The sequence below is a fragment of the Cibotium barometz genome, chromosome 53 (assembly GCF_041138505.1).
Source record: "Cibotium barometz isolate CiBa-2024 chromosome 53, ASM4113850v1, whole genome shotgun sequence".
Classification (NCBI taxonomy): domain Eukaryota; kingdom Viridiplantae; phylum Streptophyta; class Polypodiopsida; order Cyatheales; family Cibotiaceae; genus Cibotium; species Cibotium barometz.
In genome coordinates this window covers 23,517,786-23,540,786 of record NC_141098.1, presented here as the reverse complement: position 1 = coordinate 23,540,786, position 23,001 = coordinate 23,517,786, and the positions used below count along the sequence as shown (strand labels likewise).

The following is a 23,001-nucleotide window of genomic DNA, read 5'->3' as shown; positions in this document are numbered from 1 at the left end:
TTTTTCATGACATACTTTCTTGGTGATATATGATGTGATGGTGACTGGCGTCGAAAATAAATCGTCCTTTAGTGTATTTTTCACAGCCTAATTTTGGAAAAAAATTTGCTTGCCTTGAAACTAATAGCCAAGATTTTGAGAATTTTAGCAAAAAAGGTCGAAGATTTGTAAGATTTTTACAAAAAAAACCGACAATGGTAAGTACCTCCTTAATTTGAGTGGTCGGCCTTTTTAAGCTGAGGGCATACCTTGCCAAACGAAGGCAGCAAATTCGAGATTAATGTTCATGTTCATAATTTTAATGCCTTTTTAATGCCTATTAGGAGTAAGTCCTCACCACATTTAGACAGATGTACAACTTATAAGGTTCCTTATATAATATGCACCCAAAATCTTTTTTTACATTAATTATTTAGTTTGGGCGATGAGGTTATGTTTTCAAAGGTTTGTTTCATAAATTAAATTCATTTTGTTGAATATGATCTGTCGAGAAGCATGTAGAAGAGCCCAGACAGACCAACACGCATCTATCTGAATCAAATCAAATCCTTGATAAATTAAAACCTTAATTAGATGCTAAGCTTGATAATTTCATGCCAACTTTCATACTGAGGTTCAGTTAATTAATTAATTAAAATGTTTTGGTGTCTTATTAGCACGTAATCCTTTTGTGATCTTTTTTTAGCATGCAATTCTTGATAATCTTTGGGATGCATGTCTTTGCCAACATACCGTCTTCGAAAGGCTTTGATTTTTTGTTTGGAGCAGATGCTCTCCATCACTTTGTGCACACATGCCGTGTGTATCATGATCAGATGCTTATTTTCTCTTTCTCTATAATAATAATAATTATTATTATTATTATTATTATTGTATGTACATGCAAGACACACTTGTCTGCTGAAGCTCCGCTCTTGTATGGGTATGAGAGGTGGACCCTCAACAAGCAAAGAGGGAGCTTGATTTAGAGAAAAGGGAGGTGAGGGGCTCGTCATACAACGAGACAAAAGAGGGGTCATCATTGTTGACGTCACCTTATTATTCCTATTGTTCGCATCTTCATCCTTAGCCGTTTAATATTGCCGCATGCCCACCTTGAAGAAACAAAGCAATAGGTGAATTCGGGCCCTTCATATGTTGTATCAATAATTGACGATTGATGGATACATATTAAGCAGTATTATGGAGACACCTCCACTTCACCGATAGGTAAAAGTAGGCCCTTCATATGTAATGTGGATAATGATGTGATAACCCTAGATCAAGCATAACAATAGGGTTCTATGCATTCAATGCTTTCAATGCAAACTTCATTGAGCATGCAAGAGGCAAATCTTGGGCTGCCCCCCACACCCCCATCCACACGATCCCTTAAGGGACTGGTCAAGATACACATGAGGCTAGAGTTGCCTTACCACAATTGTCGTGCCTACAATTCACGTGCGCATGTAAGCATGTATTTCTGCGCACATCCACATGCATATAATAATGTTTGATATTATACAATATACTCATTTAGGGCAGTGCCCTTTTACCACATAATATTTATATTTGCATTTTGTCACTTGAGCCATAATGTACACCAATCAAGGATGCAATGCTGCAAAATAAGGCACATTGAGAATCCTACAAGGACACCATGGGCATAAACTTCATGGTATTGAGCTATCTACTGCAGCAGCTGAAGGTTAACTCTTAAGAAATAGATCAGTGCCGTAAGCATGCCAACCTGCATGGCCGATTTATGATCTTGCAGGGGATGTGCTCTTGCAGCATCCGACATTTTCTGGGTCTAACATCAGTGCATGCTCAGTGCAAATGTACAAGGAGACTCATCATGTTTTATACAAAAAATGTGTGGCTTAGCAGCAGTAAACTAAGCGTAACTTACCAGCCTATGAAGTTTCTGTCTCTAACCTAAATATACATGTGATGATTGATAATCTTCTCTTATTTCAACGTATATCTTCCTTGTCTTTGTTCTCTCTCTCTCTCTCTCTCTCCTTTCCTTCATGCACTATTATAATGTCCACAAGTGGCTTCAGGTGCAGCTGCATCAATTGTACCCTGGCAAGACCCCACGATGAGGCTAAATTGGGGAAGCAGCAGCTTTAAATTTAAATTTTCAAAGCAAAGAAAGGCAGGAAATTTGTGCCCCCTGTTTATACACACAGAATACTTCTGTTGGATTAGCCACATCAATGCAGTGTGCTCACCATTTATCTTTTACGCTTGGACTTCAGGGCAGCTGCTGATGATGGGTTACTATGCCAATTCCGCTTGCGCTGGTTGATGAACCAGTTATTTATCTGTTTCAGTTGCAATCCGGTTTCTTGGACAAGACGGGCCTTCTCGTCCTCCTGATCACATCCAAAACATATGCATGACTTCAGTAACAAGATTGCAGTTTTACCACACTACAAAACTCCAGTGAATTGGATAGCTGCAGCATCATTTCTCCAAACGAGATACTGGTATTGACAACAATATTGGCGACATCGTGTGCACTGTCCCTTGGTTGCCAATCCAAAAACATGGTATCCTGGCATACAACTAACCTGATGTTTTGCACAATTGGGCATCAAATTCTCTGTTATCAAGGACACTCAATACTCACATGAGGAAATGTTGGAATGAGGAGACACTTGGAGCAACAAGATGTTAGAGATTCCAGAGGGATCCACGAACCTTTTGGATAATCCATTAAATCCACTTGGGTCACATGGTACAGGCAGCTTGAGAGCATGTTTCATTCACACAAGTCTCATGGGTTGTGCCAAAGCCTCACATTGAATATTTGACTTCTCTTCAGTCATCACCAACATTTGCAGTAACTGCACCCAAGCCACTCGGATTACTGGCTCCCAAGTCTGTCCAACTACACCAATTTTCCGCCCAATGGCAATAAGATTCTGGACTACCTAATAGATCAAGGTTGCATTCCTGGTGGCCAGGCATGAGGGGGTTCGTGAAGACTTTAAGCTTGAAATCTGCCAACTCCTAGAAGGTCAGAGACACGTCCTTGGGCTGAGCCATTCACTGAACAAGTGACAAGGAACAACAGGACCATGAGTTGGTGTTGGTCTAGTATTCTGAGAAGCCTTAGGGCCTTCACAACTTCTCTCAAAGCATCCCACCCGAGTTGGGTAACCCCAACTCCCTCACACATCTTGACCTCAGCAGTAATGACCTTCAAGGCCCCCTCCCTCCTGGCCTACCCAATTGCCAAGCTCTTCTACTGCTCAACCTGAGCCTCAACCATCTAAAGACTTCAAGTGTAACACGCGGAAGCTCTGGGGGTCTTCTTTCAGCCCTAAACACCACTGGAAACATGCTGATGCAAAAACGCAGACAGAAGGGAGAGTAGAGAGAGAGATGCTGGAAATTCAGTATATTTCATATAGTACAAAAAGGTACTTTTCTACAGCCCTAGGCTGCGCCTCATACAAAAGGTGATAAACACACAAAATCTAGTCCCTACTTGGACCCTAAGGACCCATTCCCTAGAGGAATGAATGAATACAATGATGAGCACTTGCACCCTTTTATGGTCCCTCTGGACATCTTGGAGTGCTGGCCAACCAGCAGAGTCGGCCAGCCGACTCGACACAAAATCCATAAAAGTTGCGCCAATAGGTCTTCTTGCTATGTCATGGTGCGTTCTCAGATGCCTTGCTCTCTGATACAGCCGACTATAGGCAGCCGGCAGCAGCTTCCATGCTTTCCGATGCAATCCAAGCCCTAGCTCCAAGTCCAAGCTACTACCTCATCTGCACCTTGTGCTCTAAGTCCTAGCTCTAATCTGTTTTTCTTGGCTGCCCCTTCTGGATTAGCCTCTAAAAATGGTCATAGCATTTCTTGCACATGACATCCCCCTCTGCTAAACTTGATGACGGGATTCCAACTTTTTCCTTGGATGACAGTCATCATCCCATTCTGTTCCGGGAGTCCCTCTGTCATCCATCCATCTCTGGCAACCCTTTTCACTGAAAACTCGGCCCGGTCTCCAAAACCACTCTGACTCTGAATAAGATCTATGCATCTGTTCCCTCCAATCTCCACTCCATTCTTGCCCTGACTTTGAACATTGTCTTGGTCTTCATTCCTGAGAAATGAGTCTGGCACTCTCACATCACCCCTTGGAGGATAATCCTCCCTTGGGACCGTTGCCCGAGAACCTATCTGGCTCACTGGACTACTATCCCCTCTAGCTTTGTGGAACAACACCAACAAACCTCCTGGGAGCTCTTCCCGATTCTGTGTTGGCTTTGCATCCGTGTACTTTCCTATACCTTGGACCTGTACACCATCATATGGGACTGAATCAATGTTTAGCTTTGCTGAGCATAATGCTCTGATACCAATGTAACACGCGAAAGCTCTGGGGGTCTTCTTTCAGCCCTAAACACCACTAGAAACATGCTGATGCAAAAACACAAACAGAAGGGAGAGTAGAGAGAGAGAGAGAGAGAGAGAGAGAGAGAGAGAGAGAGCGAGAGAGATGCTGGAAATTCCGTATATTTCATATAGTACAAAAAGGTACTTTTCTACAGCCCTAGGTTGCCTCATACAAAAGGTGATAAACACGCAAAATCTAGTCCCTGCTTGGACCCTAAGGACCCATTCCCTAGAGGAATGAACTGGTACACCTTTGTATTGACAACATTCTTGAAGATACCAATACCTGTAAATGGAAGTCTTGCTTCAAAGAGATCAAAAATGTAACATGCAAGCGGTGTGATCGTGCAACTCACAGCAAGGCCACCTTTATGCCTTTATGTTAGTGAGAATGAAGCAATCTACGTTATTCTTTATTACAAGAGATAGAGCTGTAGAGAGAGAATATGACGAGTCAACACAAGATTGGATCCCAATCTACCCACTTAAGAGCCCCCTCCCACAAGCATGAGTATTTGCTTTATTGCTTTGGAGAACTTCTTCACAATGCAAAAAACTTACTGACGACGGTTGATTGAGGATTGCAAACTCAAGGACAAGGTAAACCAAACGTCGGCTGAACCATCAAGCGGACTGAAGACAACTATGAAGCCACTTTGGAAACGTTTATGCACACCCAGATCTGCTGAGGCAGATGCAAGAATGAAGGCTGAATGCTGAAGACGACTTTGGGATGCCTTGGACTGAAGCACTTCATTTCGATGAAAAGTATGTATGCGCAAGTCAAGACACTCAAGCACACATAAATCTGCTTTTCATCACTGCTGAATTGTGAAGGAATGAGACGATTTTAGCAATGGACTGAAGGCTTGTTGAGCCAAGAAGCTTCGTGAGTGCATCGCTCCTTGAACTTGGTGTAGAACTATTGAGTCTTCAATCGAAACCATCCTTCCACGTGTGGAGGAGAATTTTCTCGAGCTCGATAACTTTTGCTTCGTTGACCACTTCGAGCTATTGCTTATCTCTTGCAAAGATGGTCCTACATAAGGCTTCGTTTAGACTTGTTCACTTGCCTGGTGTAGGCTTCTTGTGCTTTGGCTAGGCGCTCCTTCATAGACTCAATAATCTCTGAGAATATTTCTGTGGTTTTGTTGGCATTTAATGATGGTGACACCATCCTCATAAAAGGCAACGAGAAATTGCGACCAAATGTTGCCTCATATGGAGTCCTACCAATATTGGATGAATGAGTGCTGTTTAGGATAGCCTACAAGAATGGAAGATATTGTTCCCATTTTGATTGCTTGTCATGGCAATATAATTTGAGAATATCAAAGGCCATCAGATTATAATTTTTTGTTTGCTCATTTATCTGTGAATGAAATGCACTAGACAATTGTAACTTAGTCCCAAAGTGAACTGGGAATCTTTGTCTAACGTGATTGTCTATGGTAAACCACAAACGGGGTACCAAAGTAGATAAATAGGCGAGCAAAATCTTCTCATCTGCTTGCAAGGAATGGGCATTCAAAACTTACTAAACTAGTCAACAATGGCCATACACTTTGTATTCCTAGTTCCCTTAGCTGTTGAAGACAGCCTAACAAAGTCCATGTTAATATCTTGAAAAGGTCCCTCGAAAACAAGCAAAGGTTGAATTAACCCAACTTGCTTGGAGTGTGGAGCCTTCATTTTCTGGCAAATGTAGAATGCATGGATATACTCGTAGATATCCCTTCTCATTTTTGGCCAATAGAATAACCCCTCTAACTACTCCAAGGTATTGTTGATACCGTGATGACCCCCAATAAGATAATCATGGACATCATGAAGAATTCTCCTTTAGTATACATAGTTAATTTTTGTAGAACAACCAACCATCTTGAACTGTATAGTGGCCCGGTTTTGAACTAAGGGCTACATTATACGGAGTCCCAAATTCCTAAGATTTTGTGCCTTTCATACTATTCAAATATGTGCCTTGAATTTCCAATGCAATGTCTGAATGATGGTCTTCCGACTACAGGGTTGTTTTGGCAAGGACATACTTAATCATGCTTCCAAAGTGTTGAAAAAGTTGACTCCACATGGCTTGGTTGTAGCATGCACTAGGTTGATCGTCGTAACGCACAACAAAACCTTCTTTATACCCGTGAGTTTATGCAACTCCACTTTGAGAGAGAAGAGAGAGAGAGAGAGAGTTGGCATAGTATTGGGTCCCAAGTATCCACTGAAGCCCACCCCCCTCCCCCTCTGCAAGCAAGAGTATTTGCTTATATTTCTTTGGAGAAGCGCCATTGTAGGCTGTTTTTACTCGTCCATGAAATTGCTCTTGATCCAAGAATAAAGCAATACCCTGTAGTAGACCGTCAGATATCCGCATCTCCAACCCAATCGAAGTCTATCCAGCCAAGTAAGTAGAGCCCCCTCTCCATAGAAAATACTAAATCCTTGGTACCTTGCAAGTACCGCAGCTCGTGGAGTATTGCCTGCCAGTGAACATCCAAAGGTGACTGAATGAAAGCAATGAGAGTTCCCACCACAAATGCACAAGCAGGCCATGTGTTGAGAAACCAAATCAAGGAACCAACCAATTTCCTGTACAGAAGTGTGTTTGCTACTGGATCGCGTCCAGAAGAGGAGAGTTCGATGCCGAGATCCATAGGGGAAGTGATGGGCTTACAATCTGTCATCCTAAAAGCCTCTAACAGCTCTATAACATACTGCTACTGAGAAATCAATATGCCATCTAAGAACTCAAAAATCTCCAATCCAAGAAAGAAGTGAAGCAATCCGAGATCTGTCATCTCAAATTCCTTATTGAGAACTGCCTTTGTCTGAGCAATGTGGGCTATATGGCTACCTGTGATGATCAAGTCGTCCACATAGAGAATGATAAGAGTATACAACCCTTTTCTCGGGAAAGATGTAGAGATTTGGATCAGCCATTAACCGCTTGAAACCCTTATATTGAAAGAATGTATCAATCTTCTCAAACCAAGCCCTAGGGGCTTGTTTCAAACCATACAAGGCCTTTTGCAGCCTGTAGACTATATCTTTGGAGCCAGGAACTTGAAATCTCGAGGGCTATTCAACAAAAACTTCCTCCTTTAGCTCCTCGTTGAGGAATGCCGACTTAACATCCATCTTAAAGATGGGCCAATGGGAGTGTGCGACAAGAGCAAGAACTGGTCGCCAACCAAGTATCAAAATCCATGCCAGCTTTCTGAGAATGGCCTTTGGCCACATGCCTAGCTTTGTGCTTATCTAGAGTCCCATCTAATTTGTACTTGGACTTATAGACCCATTTGATACCAATCACCTTCCGCCTTGTCAGTCTAGGAACCAACTCCCAAGTCTAATTTCGTTCAATAAAGTCAAGCTCTACTTCCAACTTGGTTTGGAGAGTGCCTCCCCAATATGAGTAGGTTACAAGTCCTCGATGCGTGACATCAATGCATAATTGATGCACAATTCTTCTTAGGTGATATCATGGCACGCAACCGTTCCAATTGACAAGGACCTCCCTACTTTAGGTGAAGGCAACTGTATTACCCCGGAGTACCGCAATGTTTGGTACAACCAATTGGTGATACGAGATCCCCCCTTAGAAGTCGAACCCTGCTTCTAAGATGTAGCCTGGTGTGGAGAATCCACCGAAATCTCCTCCTCCTGATCATCGTTGGAGGATTCCACCGCCGAAGGTGTTGGAGGACGTGCCCGTTCAAGTCAAGGAAGAGGAACATGAGGATCCAACCAGGAATCAAGGAGAGCCTAAGTCGAATTAGTCCCTGATTGATGAAGAAACCCCCTCCGCAGTGGAAGATCAAGTTTCGTCAACCACCACCTCTGCTAATGATGATCTTCAAAGCTGCAGGATTGTAGAGCCCATAGCCTTTGGATTCAGCGATGTAACCAACCACAATATGGTGCTTGGGCTTAGTGTCCAGCTTTGTCCTGTCACCATCAGGTACATGAACAAATGCATCCGTCCCAAAAACCTGAAAGTGTGAAACCGAGGATTTTCTTCCTATGTAGGCTTGAAAGGGGGTTTGCCCTGGAAAAGTAGTAGAAGGGGACTGATTGAGAACGTAAATAGCAATACCAACTGCCTCCGCCCAAAGCTTTTGAGGAAGACTTTGATGTTCCAATATCATCCAAGCCATCTCAATCACTTTTTGGTTTTGCTACTCCACCACGCTGTTCTCTGAAGGAGTACATGTGTTGGCAAACTCCCATTGAATACTACGGAGGTCACAATACTGGTTAAATTGGCGAGAAGTAAACTCGCCTCCTTTGTCAGCTTGTAATGTCAAGACCGAGTGTTGTGATTATTTCTCCACCAAGGTTCTCCATGTTTGGAATCTATCAAAAGTTTCATCTTTGGATTTGAGAAAATAGGCCAAGGTATACCTTGGTAAAATCATCAACAAAAAGAAAAACATAATTGGCAGAACCAAGAGATGGAGTGCGCATGGGGCCGCACAAACCAATTCCAAAGGTGACATAGCTCACCGTGTAGCCTTCTTTGGAAAGGACTCTCGATGTTGTTTCCCTTTGAGACAAGAGTGACGAGTCCTCACGTGTGCCGACATCCAACCATCCACCAACTTCTCTTGAAAAGCCTTACGCAAGGCCTCCAAATGAAGATGTCCAAATCTAGCACGCCAAAGATCGCATGTGTGAGTACCTATGTGAGAGTAAAGAGTTGTGAGTACCTTGCCATAGAATCCTATCAATGAGAGAATCACGAATAATCACAGAGTCATCCATAAATTCCACCTTAGTATCCAATTTGCAAATTTCATGTACAAAAAGGAGATGGAATCCTAAATCCAACACAATAGCAAGGAGATGGAATCCTAAATCCACAATAGCGAGTCTCATGTACAGAAAGTGTACTTCCCTCCATTGTGATTTGGAATGAGGAGCATTGTCCCTTTGCCAAGAATGGGGACGGTATAGTTATCTCCAATGGCAACTCTACCACGAGGTTGTTGCAATGGGTTAAGCTAGTTCTTGTGATAAGTCATGTGTTGTGCAACCCTGTTGTCCAAATTCCACTGAGGTGAGTTAGAATAATAATCAAGATGACGAAATCTGACTACTCCACAACTTTGACAAATGAGCTCGCTCATTTGTCCTTTGACTTTTCCTTCCAAGCCCCACATGCAACTCCAACATTGTCGCAAATAAGTGCCCCTATTTGGAATAGTAATCATAAACCATCGGGTTGCCATAAGAATTAGGAGTTCAAGACCCTTTGGCTTAGCATCCTTAGAGTCCTTAGAGGGAGATGCCCCACCTTTTCCTTTGTTAGGCTGCCCCCCTTTTGTCCAATGAAAGCATGGTTACCTTTCTTTGAAGAAGAATATTTAAATATGCTCTCCTAATCAAGGACCATAGGCACCAGCTTATCCCAGGTAATGGTTTCCATCCGCCTTGAGGTAAGAAGTAAAGAATAGAAGCTCTTATATTTTGGTGGCAATTGAGAAAGTAAATGGATGACCATATCCTCAACAAAAATCTCCTTCCTGTGCCCAGATATCTGAGATCACAATGACTCCAGTTTGTTGATGTGATCCCGCATAGAAGTAGAATCAGTGGGTGAAAGATTCAACATTTGAAGTTCCAGGGAAACTCTTTTGATGGGTGTCTTCTGGTCGTAGATGTCGGAGAGTTTCTTCCAAGCCACATGTTCATGGGTATCCTGTTTGATGTGAGTAATGACTACGGGTTGAGAGTTCAGAAGGATGAATGATAGAGCACGAGCATTAAGCTGATCCCATAGAGCAACTTCGTGAGTAAGGCTATCCCTCATATCCTCATCCTCTATGGTGTCTGGGTTAGGCCAGAGAACCAGGCGAGTGATGAACTCCAAAAGATCATATGTCACCAAGACTGCTTCCACCATGATGTCCTACTTTGTGCCATCCAACTTTACATCTGTAGGAAACATCGGAAGAACAGGTACATGAACCACCCGAGGTTGAATGAGTGCCATGATGTACACCCTCTAAAAAACAAATACACCAAAACAGCCCAAGAGCTGCTCTCTGCACTTGTAGGGAGGATGGGTGGGATAGAATGTGGGTGGTGAGGGGAAAAAACGCAAAGAATGCGGATCCACGCCTCCGGAGATGAAAATGCAGGTGTAAAATACTATGGGCAGCCACCAAGCTCATGTGAAAATGTGACAACAATCAACACCAATCAACAATCCTAGGTCTAGACGCCTCTACTTTAATACCATGTCAAAGGGCAATGGAAAGATGTAGACGAATGACAAAAACGCTGAAGCACTTAGAGAAAAGCAAAACATTGTTGCACTAATCGTCAATGAAAAGATGGGTACAACCAGCCTATAGGCGAGGAGTGGTCTTCATAGGCAAAGGGTGAAGGGTGCTCGCTAGATGACCAAAAATGATGATGCAAGTGAGGGGGAGGGTCAGCATATATATACACTCCATATGAACTGGCCAACTCCCTCATGACTCCTACATGACCTGAAAAAGATGGAAAAATAGGCATAAAAGCCAAAAAATGATAGGCAGCCCACATTAGAGGCCCAATAAAAATAGGGAAAAATGGGGGGATGCCTGAGCATGGGAAGAGCACCCATAGACACCAAAATAGCCACCAACAAGAGAATATATGTACTCAATCTTGGGCATTGGAAACTTATCCTTGATGGTGACCTTATTTAGTGTTGTGTAGTCGACACATAAACGTGTGGTCTTGTCTTTCTTTTGCACAAATAAGATGGGTGCAACAAACGATGAGATGATGGGTGGATAAATCTAGCATGGAGTAACTAGCACAATTGCTATTCCAACTCGCCCTCCAACACCCTGGACATGCATTAGGAAAACTAATTGGGTGACTTTATCCTAGGGATCAACTCAATTCGATGATGCTCACGACAAATGGGTGGGAGCTACAGTCAAAGGGTGAAGGGTGCTCGCCAGATGACCAAAAACAATGACGCAAGTGAGGGGGAGGGTCAGCATATATGTACTCTCCATATGAACTTGCCGACTCCCTCATGACTCCTACACGACCTAAGAAAGATGGAAAAATAGGCATAAAAGTCAAAAAAGGGCAGACAGCCCACATCAAAGGCCCAATAAAGTAGGAAAAAAATAGGGAAAAATGGGGGGATGCCGGAGCATGGGAAGGGCACCAACAAGAGATAATATATGTATTCAATCCCGAGCATTGGAAACTTATCCTTGACGGTGAGCTTATTTAGTGTTGTGTAGTCCACACATAAACGTGTGGTCTTGTCTTTCTTTTGCGCAAATAAGATGGGTGCAGCAAACGATGATGGGTGGATAAATCTAGCATGGAGTAACTAGCACAACTGTTATTCCAACTCGCCCTCCAACACCTTGGACATGCGATAGGAAAACTAATTGGGTGACTTTATCCTAGGGATTAACTCAATTCGATGATGCTCAAGATAATCATGTGGGAGCTACAATCAAAGGGTGAAGGGTGCTAGCCAGATGACCAAAAACGATGATGCAAGTGAGGGGGAGGGTCAGCATATATATACTCTCCATATGAACTGGCCGACTCCCTCATGACTCCTACATGACTTGAAAAAGATGAAAAAATAGGCATAAAAGTCAAACGACGGCAGGCAACCCACATCAAAGGCCCAAAAAAATAGGGGAAAATGGGGGGATGCCTGAGCATGGGAAGGGCACCAAAATAGCCACCAAAGAGATAATATATGTACTCAATCCTGGACAATGGAAACTTATCCTTGATGGTGAGCTTATTTAGTGTTGTGTAGTCCACACAGAAACGTGTAGTCTTGTCTTTCTTTTGCACAAATAAGATGGGTGCAGCAAACGATGAGATGATGGGTGGATAAATCTAGCATGGAGTAACTAGCACAACTGTTATTCCAACTTACCCTCCAACACCTTGGACATGCAATAGGAAAACTAATTGGGTGACTTTATCCTAGGGATCAACTCAATTCGATGATGCTCAAGACAAATGGGTGGGAGCTACAGTCGGAGGTCGTCCCTCAACATGATGTCTTGGAACCGCAAAACGAGACCTGTAAACTGTTGTTTTAAAGGTGTTGCCGATTGAACAATAGACTGTTGAGTGTAGACATAGATCAACACACTCAACTCCTTTTCTGATTGCTTGTTGGACTTGTAAATTCAAAATGAGAGGGGTTCCAAGATTGCTCTTATCCTCATGAGTTATGAGGGGTTCAATTAAACTATCAGCAATGGTGAAGGTGTCCTACCACAAATCAAGGACGATGCAAATTTTCAAAACCATTGGATGCCGATAATCATGTCACACCCCAAAAGTGGTGAAACAATAACATCTCAATGAAATGTGGCCTTTTGAACACGAAACTGAAATTGTTGAGTTTTGTGAGTTATGTGCATGTAGAGCCCCCATGTAAACTCATTCACAACTAGATGGTGTGATACCAAGGTATAACCATCTTAGCAGTCAACTACGTAGAGATTGCATGCTTAGAGTTGCCCATATCAAGGCACAAATGAAATATTTCATCTAATCTGCAAATTAGCGTTAAAACTAGAGCCGGTTGCTGCTGAAAATGCACAGTAAAGAGGCTGCCTTTGTTGCATTTGGTGAAGCTAGGACCAGAGCTCACCAAGAGCTCTCTTTTGAGTATTCAACTCAAATCAAGGCTGGTTCAAGAGTTGTAGTAGCCGTGTCTACTGCACTGTCTATTGCACCAAGAGGACCTGAAACTTGTAGAGAAATGCGCCAGAAACAACTCGCCTATTGTTGTTGCAATGTGCTGGGAACTGAGCTCAAAGTGAGCTCCAATGTTGAGGGCATGTCAGCTCAACTCAAAGGTGCCCCACACTCTTGTAGAAGTCACGTCTCTTAGTATGCCAAGAAGAGCACACAGTCTGCATTTAATGCGCCAAGATTAGGATCTGTTTAAGCTCGTGAGCTGCATTAAATGCTCCTCTTCTCACACAGAATCAAGGAAGTTCTCTCTTTCCCGTCTCTCTCACACAGATGATGAAATCTCTCCCGTACTTAATGACCAACAGACAAGATCTCTCTCTCACACAAAGATTTCTCCCTTTTTCACTCCTATTTCTATTCTCACTTAAAAAAATGAATGCAAACAATGGCTTAAATTAACCTCTCTTGCCCCACTCGAGAAGAAGGTGAAAAAGAAAGCTCACAAAGCAATGCCACTCTCTCTCTTTCCCTATGTTTCCACTCACATGCAAGGGACAGGAGGCAGTAGTTTGTCCCCTTGATTTCCTCTGCAATGTGTGCTTCCAGAGGCCGTGGAAGCAGTCAATTTTTGGGAGGTGATTTTTAGGACAATTTCCCCCCTTTTTCTCCTCCTTTTGAAAAGAGGGAAGACTTTTTTCAAGTTTTTAACCTTCATGAGCCTTTACGTGTGTGTGATTCTACATTCTGAGCTCTATGAAACCTTGATGTAAGGCCCCCTATAAAGGGCCATTCCCCTTTGTGTGTCAACTCTTTGTGTAAGTGAGAAATCTTTTGTGTACACGACCTTGTGAAAAATAATTTTTAGACCTTCATTTATAAAGAACATTCCTATGTGTATGTGAACACTTTGTGTGAGTGATGGCCAACATACATGGTAAGTTAAAGTGTATCCAACACATATGTAAGATAGGTAAATGCACTTCCTTGTTCATCATCTTGGCAATGGTCTCACACCAATATCTTGGTGGGGATGTATCTCTTCTTGATCATGTTTATCTTTGCAAGTTCTATGGTGACCTTATGCATTCTATGTGTGAGATGGAAATAATTCTGTCATCAGCAACCCTTTGTAAAGACATTTTACGGAGCCTTTCCTATGTGCATTATGAGAGAAGTCCTTGGTAAGCACAATTGCCATGCAATATACATTCTTGGTAAGCACGGTAGCTACATGTCATTTGAAGGCACATCATGAACTTACAGATTTGTGAGTTGACACACATTTCCATTTCCTTTGACGGTACCTTGGTGGCATCTACTTCAAATTGGTGGTATCTTGGCGGCTTCTTCTTGAACATGGCATGAGTGGTTCTATATGGGTTTTTCATGGACTTGGTTTATATGATCAATTGTAGGTGATAGTGCTCCTAGGAAGAGTACAACTTCAACTACAGTCGTCCAAACCTTATGACAATTTTGTAATGTAATCATTTATAACTTGTGGACATTTTGATCTTTGTGTATTCTTGATCAAGCACACCATCATGCATGATATGGATGCTTGATGAAGAGAGAGTGTTGAGCAATATGGGTAATCTAGAATTGTTGGTGGGTGAAAAGCTCCATAGTTCACCGCCAACCGACTTTCACTTGTCTCACCCATAACGGACTCATCATGAGCTGGCAATCACTCTTTGTAATAACCTTGTGTAAGGCGTAGTACTCGGATGACATAATATGGTAGAAAAAGGTTAAGGATAGGATACGAGAGAGAGAGAGAGAGAGGAGGGGATTATAAAGAACAACACGTATGGTTGCTAATGAGTCTGGTCTTGTGAGAACAAAGTCTTGTTGTATGAAAATAGCCAACCACCGGTAATGGAGTCAAAAATTTGATGTTGCCTAGTGAGAATTGGAAGATAGACTGAGTATTATGGAGCTTAGTGTTGTCTTTTACTTAATGATTCATTCTATTATGCTCGTGTTATATCTATGTGATGCTTGCATGCTTCTATTCGTATTGTGATGCTCCAATATGTTCACTTTTACATCATGGAGTCTTTATTTCGCACTGTTAAGCCATATAAATCAGCACTATGGTTCACAAAAACATGCCTTTCTTGCACAATTAATAGGTGTAGGTACTCCTTACTCTAGTCTGGACACATTTTAAATAGTACTCGAAAGCATCCCTGGCTCATGCAAACTGGTGTTGGGCATGTTTTTCCCACTCATGGTGTTGGGGCACAATCGTGTAGCTTGACTCATGTGGACTGGCTAGGTGTTTGAAATCAAAGTGAAATGTCATGGGTCTTGACCAAATAGCGACACTTTTGGCGATCCTGCTACTAGAGAAACTAAGCACTAGGAATTTAGGAGTGCTCAAGATGTAGTAGAACTAAGAGATTGAAGTTCTAAGTATGGATATGAAGTGCCCTAGAAATGATGATATAAAGACTACACATATTTATAAAAAGTCATTAAACTCAATGGTGAATTTCATGGTCGTTTTGAGATACCCTTTTATTACGAGTAAAGAGTTTTTATATTTTACTTCAAAATAGATCCTTTTTAAGGAAACCTTTTGAAGATGCCAAATGTTTCACCTTCAAAGGTAATTTTATCCTTTCAATCTACAATATTGGTGTTGTCTACACTCTAAAGAGAAGAGTAAATACTATTGTTGCTAGAACACAAGGTGTTGACAAACAAAACGAGGAAGGAAGAACACATCCCTTGACTCAACATTGCTAGAACACAAGGTGTTGACACACAAGACAAGGAAGGAAGGGAGAACGTGTCTTAACAAACAACCCTTTGAAATAAAAGCCAATAACATCTAATTAGCTCAAAAAACATGGTCTAGACAAGAGAGAGATGACTTGCTGGTTTAGGCAAACAAGTCTTCAAACACTTTAAGGAAAACAAGCTTTGATGGGAATTTCTTCATGCTTGGCCTTGAAAAAAGCTCGTGGAAGATGTCAATTGACCCAATTTCTTTGCTACCACCAAATCGCATTTGAAATGCAAATGACATTTTTTTTTCTATGCTCTTGTAGCCATGTTTTGTTGCCACCTAACCACTCAACGTGTTGTGACCAATGCGTCCTCTAACAATGCTCAAAATGTTAAGAGATGAAGGAAAAGGAGGTGAATCCTGAATATGTTGAAGGGCTTTAAGTTTTTAGTATAAAGATGTTCAAAATGCTATTGTGATTCTCTAAATTAAATATTGTAGTATTGTTTACCAATGTCCTATTAATTAAAATTCTTTAATTTAAAGAAATATCATCCCTCTTTAATGAATCATGAATCAATATAGAGTAATAATATAGATACTACTCTTTCTCCTTTCATCAATGGAAAGAACCAAGGCCAAAGTGTCACACCTTACCTTCCAGTAGATTGTAAACAACAAAGTGAAATTATACTCATCTTAGATCATGGCATTGAAAGAAGACGAGTCAAACCATCTAAATTCAAAAGAAGGAAGGATGTGTGCTAAGTATCAACAAACTTAAGAAAAAAGCTCAAGATAAAATCAAAGATCTTGAAATGGAGGAGGAGGTAGTGGTCAACACCTAGTGGAATCCTTGGTTAAGGTATTCTTTCCTATCAAAAGAATGTTTTATGGGAGAGCAACACGCAATTTAACAAGCTTATAGATGAAAAAACAAATGCTTGATCTTCAAAGCAAGAGGATTCATAAGTTACCTATAGATCCTCTAATTGGTAGAAGGCCATTAGAATTTAGGGTTTCTCATGAATTGCATATGAACACAAAAGATGAGATAATGATTTAAGAGTAGCTATAAAATGATCACTCTAGTCTATTAGGATGAAGTTCAGCATAAGAAAGTACTAGCACATGTGCCATGGAGCAATCTTTCTCCTACATTCACAGATATACAAACCATCAAAGCTCTTGTGAATCCATGCCAAAAGGCCCAACATCCTATACATCAACTTGTTCTCTTTTTAAATGATTTGGTGCTTTACCTTTTCTTCAATTCCATCACCACTAAAACTAAACAAGAGCCTAATCAAGTCTTGGATGCTTAAGTTACTTATTGTAGTAGTCTCCTCTAGCTACTTGGCTCTTACCATCTTCCACAAAAACTTCTATCTTGTCACTTTTCTTCTTGCCAATGACTATCACATCTAGTTGAATGATCTTGGCATTAAAAAATTCATATTTCATATATAGATCCAAGAAAATAACTTGTCTTTTTGTCACCTCTTGCACATTGTGCTATGTGGATCGTGTTGTGTATATCCCAGCCAAATTTTATGCTATCACCTGTATAGCTACTAGCAAGAATAACTTGCACTAGTGACATACTAGTGATATGCATTTTTACATAGCGAATATGTGATTAAACGAAAGGCATAGAAACATGGGACGGGGAACGGGGACGGGGACGGGGACGGGGAACGGGGCGGGAACGGGGCAAAAGGCCGTCCCGGGGACGGTGGAAAAAACGGCAATCTGAAAACGATTGTTTTTTTGCAATTTTTTTTAACACACTTGATTTACACTTAGAAACCAAGACATTAAGCACAAAATTGCACCAAAAAGAGGAGAAAATTGAAATGCATAGTCGTATTAGCAAAAAACTATAATGGGGCGCCGATGGCGTGATAAACAAAAGTGAGTGTACAATGATCAATCTAAACAAAAATGCCAAATGGCATAATGAAAGGCCCAAGGAGGGTGTACACTCAAGGCAAAATGACTAAGTGCCAAGATACAAGACTCAAGAGTCAAGAGACTAGGCAAGAGGGTGAAAAGGGTGAAGATCAATCGTGACCTCCTCGGTGAAGTCCTCCATAGGCTGGTCCTCAAGTGGGAGGGGAGGGGGAGGTGGGGGGGACAATGCCTCGGGCACAACCTCAAGCTCCTCTAAAATCTCGGCCCTCTGCTGATCAGAGAGATGTGGGTCCTGCTGTGCCTGCTCCCATTCGGTGAAAGGATCTGCCTTCTTTGTCAAGCCCTTGCAAAGCATTCGCAAGTTGGCACTGACAAACACCAAATCATTTGCACGCTGTACACCAAGGCGGTTCCTCTTCTTAGAGGCAATGTGGCTATAAACTGACCAGAGTTGCTCTAGGCAACTGCTACTGCAAGCCTGTGAGAGTACGCGCACAGCAAATTCCTGCAACTTTGGAGTTTCCACACCATAATCCTCCCACCAAAGTGCAGACCCTACCTTGAAGCGGTCCGCCTGTGCATCTGCCAAACCAAAAGCCCCCCGCTTCTCTCTATAAATCTGCAATTGGTCCTTGATTGTGCGGCGATCCTCCTCACTAGTGTAAAGGCGATCCAAGGTTTGTCGAAGGCCTTTGCTCACCTCTTTGTCCTTGTGTTGCCCTTTGCCTTGAAACTCAGGATCAACAATGTAGGCAGCAGCATGGAGGGGAGAGTGGTAGGCTTGCCACCTTTTCAAACATAGGGATTTGACCTGTTTATAGTGAGGCTTGACTTTGAACATTGCTTTTAGCTTCTCTGTCATGCGATCCATTGCCTCATACACTTTGCCAATGCATGGTTGAGTGGAATCCACCACCCTAAGGAGATCAATAATCGGTTGCACCATCTCCACAAGCGCCTTGGCCTCCTCCCACCATGCCGCATCATCCGCCCTTTCCCTGCAAAATTTGCCGACCGTCATGGAAGCCTCTGAAGTGCGTGCAAACTCATCACTGAGGAAGAGTCCCCTCAATGCCCCGCTACATGTACACAAGCAGCCTAGCATGAGAAAGTTGAATGCAAACCTCGTCTCGGAATACTTAAGAAGAGAGAGGCTTGACTTCTTGGAAAACTCGTGCTGCACCCTGTGATGGTTGAGGACAAAGGTCACTATTTTGTTGGCACCCTCAATGACAGGTGCAACCCAATCCAAGGCCCCTATGTCTTTGATAAGGTTGTTGAGGCAATGGGCCATGCAAAAGCACACGGTGATGCGAGGATAGGTTGCTTGGAGAATTGTCCCCGCCGCCCTATTTGCCGGTTCTCCATCCGCACATATGGCAATGACATTCTCCGCCCCCACCGTCTCTAGTGTTGTTGCCCACTCCGCAGCAAGTATCTCGGCACTCTTCCCCGTCCCGGAAGCATCATGGGAGTCGACAAAGTATGTCTCCCCTCGTGAGTAGGCAACAACTCCATGGATGGAGCGCTTTCTAGTGTCACTCCACCCATCAACGACGAGGGTAACACCATTTTCAGCCCATTGCTCTTTCATGTGGTTGGCCGCCACCTCCACGCTTGCCTTCTCCTTGTCAAGGAGAGAGGTGCGGATGGTCTCCGAAGAGGGGGGAACATAAGAGGGTCCATACTCCGCTATCAATTTGCACATGGCCCGAAAGTATGGAGATCTATCCAAAACACCATATGCAAAACACAAACAAAATTCAGATTTTTACCATCATTTAGTCTTTTAAGTTTTAGTCTTTAAAGTTTAAAGTTTAGAGCATGATATTTGAATTTTGAATAGTACATGAGCATAGTGCCAAGGACTTACCGTGCCGCCCGAAATGCTATGTGGTCATGAAAGAAGAATCGTGCCACCGCCATGTCCACCTCCTCTTTCAATTGAGGGTTCCAATTCTCATCAAGCGTACTTTGGCGTCCCCGGGAAGCGGATGCCTCTCTTGATGAACGAGGTACATGCGGCGTTGATGTCCTCACAAAGGATGTGGGGTCGACGGCCACTTGAGGATTGCGTTTTGCCAACTCGGCCGCCTCATAAACCACAAGCTTTTCAAGGAGCTCCTTCTTCTTCTCGGCCGAAACCTCCTTGCAAAATTGCACTTCGTTGCCGGGCTCATGCAAGAAGTGAGCACGCACTTTGTGGGCACCGCCGGTTCGCTTGTAGCCGCAAAGCTTACATACCCATGGTCTTGAACCACCCCCTTGATCGTATTGTGAGCACTCTACCTCATCCCACCAACTCCATCGATGTACGGCGGGCCTCCTTCTTCGTGATGGAGCGGGTGTTGAAGTAGTGGAGGCGGCGGCGGACCCGGGTTGAGGAGAGGAAGGGGTTTGAGAAGAGGATGCCATAGTGATAGAGACTAGAGTAGAGCTTGAGATGGATGGTAGAGCTTGAGAAAGAGTCAAGATGGAGAATTGGGATGGAGATGTTGGAGAAGGAGAGCTTGGACAATGGAGAGGGTGAGCTTGGAGAGGGAGAGCTTGGATGTTGGAGAAGGAGAGCTTGAAGAGGGTGAGCTTGGAGAGAGAGAGCTTGGATGTTGGAGAAGGAGAGCTTGGAGAGGGAGAGCTTGAGCCTTGAGCCTTGGGTCTTGGAGAGGGAGAGCTTGGAGAGGAGATGGCTTGAGGAGAGCATGGAGGTCTCTTATATAGAAGAAGGGGAGCCATGTGGGAGAGCTTCAGCCATGCACATCACCAAACGGCTAGGAGAGAGAGCCGTTGAAGCCCCGCCCAACGGTCAAAAACTGCGCAACGGCCAATTTGACCGTTCTCGTACGGACAGGGAACGCCGTTCCCGGAACGTTCCCGGGACGCGTTCCCGGCGTCCCCGTTGCGCTTCCTGGCTGCTGTCCCCGTTCCTCCGTCCCGCGGGCGTCCCGCCCCCGTCCCAGGCGTTCCCCGTCCCTAGGGTCCGTTCCCCCCGTCCCATGTCACTATGACGAAAGGGTAAGACAATGACTCCACCCATCAACAAACAAATGTAGTAAAAGAGATGCAAACAAGCAAGAAGAGGCCAAGAGCAAATATTTGCAAATTGAAACAAGAAATATAGAAAAATGGATGCCACAAAAATCATACTATTCATGCTAACTTGGGTTGGTAGGATAGTTATTTTAAGAATTCTTGAAGATTTTTCACACTCCAAGTTGAAAGAGTTAAAAATCTTAAAGCTATTTCATTCATCAAAGGAAACGATTTTTATAAATTGGTATCAAGTTTATTTTGATCTTCTCTAAGCATTTTTTTTTATTTTGACTTGTTAAATGTTTAAATTCTCTTTTTTTTTCGTGATAGAAGATATATTACCAAAATTACTTTACAAATGGCCACATGGCCACCATGTGATGTACTAGCTTTCCCTCACTAATTACCCTGAACCACAGGTGTAGCTCGGAGTACCCTCATCCAATATAGCCATGTCATTCTCCACCAAATGAGCTGACTGCAAGGAAGAGACTTGCCACAATAGTAGCCCTTTTATATGACCTATGTGAGCTGTAATACCAACTTTTACATCAAATATGAACGCATTCCTGTTGAAATTTGAGCATTGTGATGAGCTACGGTGGATCAAACACTAGAATCAACATCATTAACAAAGTGATTAGCAAATAATTAAGATGTAATTAATGGGTAATTAGCAAATAGATTAATGTAGGCATGGATACTCAAAAACCAGTAAATTCTCATTAGGACAATGCCTCAATTTATAGAGTTTACATCAAGCATCTAATCCCACTAATTTCTCCATGATTCACTCCACCTCTTTTCCCTGATTCTCTCCACCTCTTCACTTTTCCCAGAATATCTCCACACTTCCCAGAATATCTCCACACTTCCTAAATCTTCTCATGCTACCCTTTATTCTCTCCCAATAGATTCTTCTCACCTTTTCACAGGTTCTTTCACATTTACTTATTCTCTTTTACAGCCTCTAACCAAGGGCTTGTTCCTGCACACACCCTATTCACTTGTATTTTCAACACCTCCCCTCAAGTGAATACTCCTAGTACACCTAGACCCTATACCAAGTTTGCCTCCCCTTACTTGATAGTCCGCGACTAGTGCCTAGCACACCTCCCCTCAAGTTAACTTAGCACACCTGGACCCTATATCAAATTTCTCTCTTACTTGATAGTCCGCGACCAGTGCCTCAAGTCTCTAAACTCCATAGTCCTTGACACTCTTCTCTCTATGTGTCCAAGGCTACTATAAGTGCCCGCGACCTTGACTAAAGTGCTCACACATACATCTATCTACCACTTGGCCTACATCATCGGTGGCTCAGAGGTGGTTTTACTTTGTTGCGGATGGTTACATTGGGTTGTGGGATCTCTCTCTCTCTCTCTCTCAGAGATTTTCACATGGCTCCTCACTCTTTGGAGCCTCACATCTTCTCTCGTCTTCAGTCTTCTTTTCGTGGCAGCTTCTCTCCACGCGTCCATCTCTTCTTTCAGTCTTCTTGGGACAGCTTCTCTTCTCATGTCCATGTCTTCCTTTAGATCTTCTTGGTGTGGATCTTCCTCTTGGAAAGAGATATTCTTCTTCTTTCATGGCTGGGGCCATGAGCTTGTCCGTCAGGTCTTTTTGCTCCATGTGAGCAACATGTTTCAATGTTTTGCTGACAGTTCCTTTGGATTTTTGATGTTCATCTTGTATCATTATGCAATGCAAACCCAAATTTATGCGGGAGGTCTTACCTCTTGCCTTATTCTGGACAAGAGCAGTGTCTGATCCCATATTTACACTGATGCAATGTGCCCAATATATAATGCGTATAGCATTCATTCTTATGCACATTCCCAAATGCAACTCTGGCTGTGAATAATCTTGAACTTGAGTGTAATTTGCAAGCATTAACCAAGGATTAAATGCAAAATGATGATTTTCACAAATTTATTAGCACAATTTTACCAAAAATTACATTAAATCAAGGATAACCAATTTGTACGAGATGGTTGGAGTACCAAACCAACTCCGAATTACAATCTGTAGTTATAGAGATTTGTATCAGATATCTAATGGTTAATTTGAATCCTCAATTGCACCAAAATACAATGATTAGCACTGATTAATCATTAATTAGTAAATTAATCCACTGTTTTGTGTGCAAAAAACAGAGTATGCGGGGAGTCCAGATCTGGTGCCTTAGACTTCAAATGAGCTCAAATGCTTTCAAAGCCATC

General features: G+C 42.7%; 1 protein-coding gene across 1 annotated transcript in view; it reads right to left on the bottom strand.

Annotated features, from left to right (window-relative positions):
- Nucleotides 1-1,529: 1,529 nt before the first annotated feature.
- LOC147608427 (homeobox protein knotted-1-like 7) overlaps nt 1,530-23,001 on the bottom strand; it is a 29,639-nt gene continuing 8,167 nt past the window's right edge. The window contains exons 5-6 of the mRNA XM_086789414.1: nt 2,217-2,360; nt 1,530-2,067 (exon numbers count right to left, since the gene is read on the bottom strand). Of these exons, the coding sequence (XP_086645540.1) occupies nt 2,220-2,360 (141 nt within the window). The 3' untranslated portion in view covers nt 1,530-2,067; nt 2,217-2,219. The remainder of the gene's footprint in view (nt 2,068-2,216; nt 2,361-23,001) is intronic.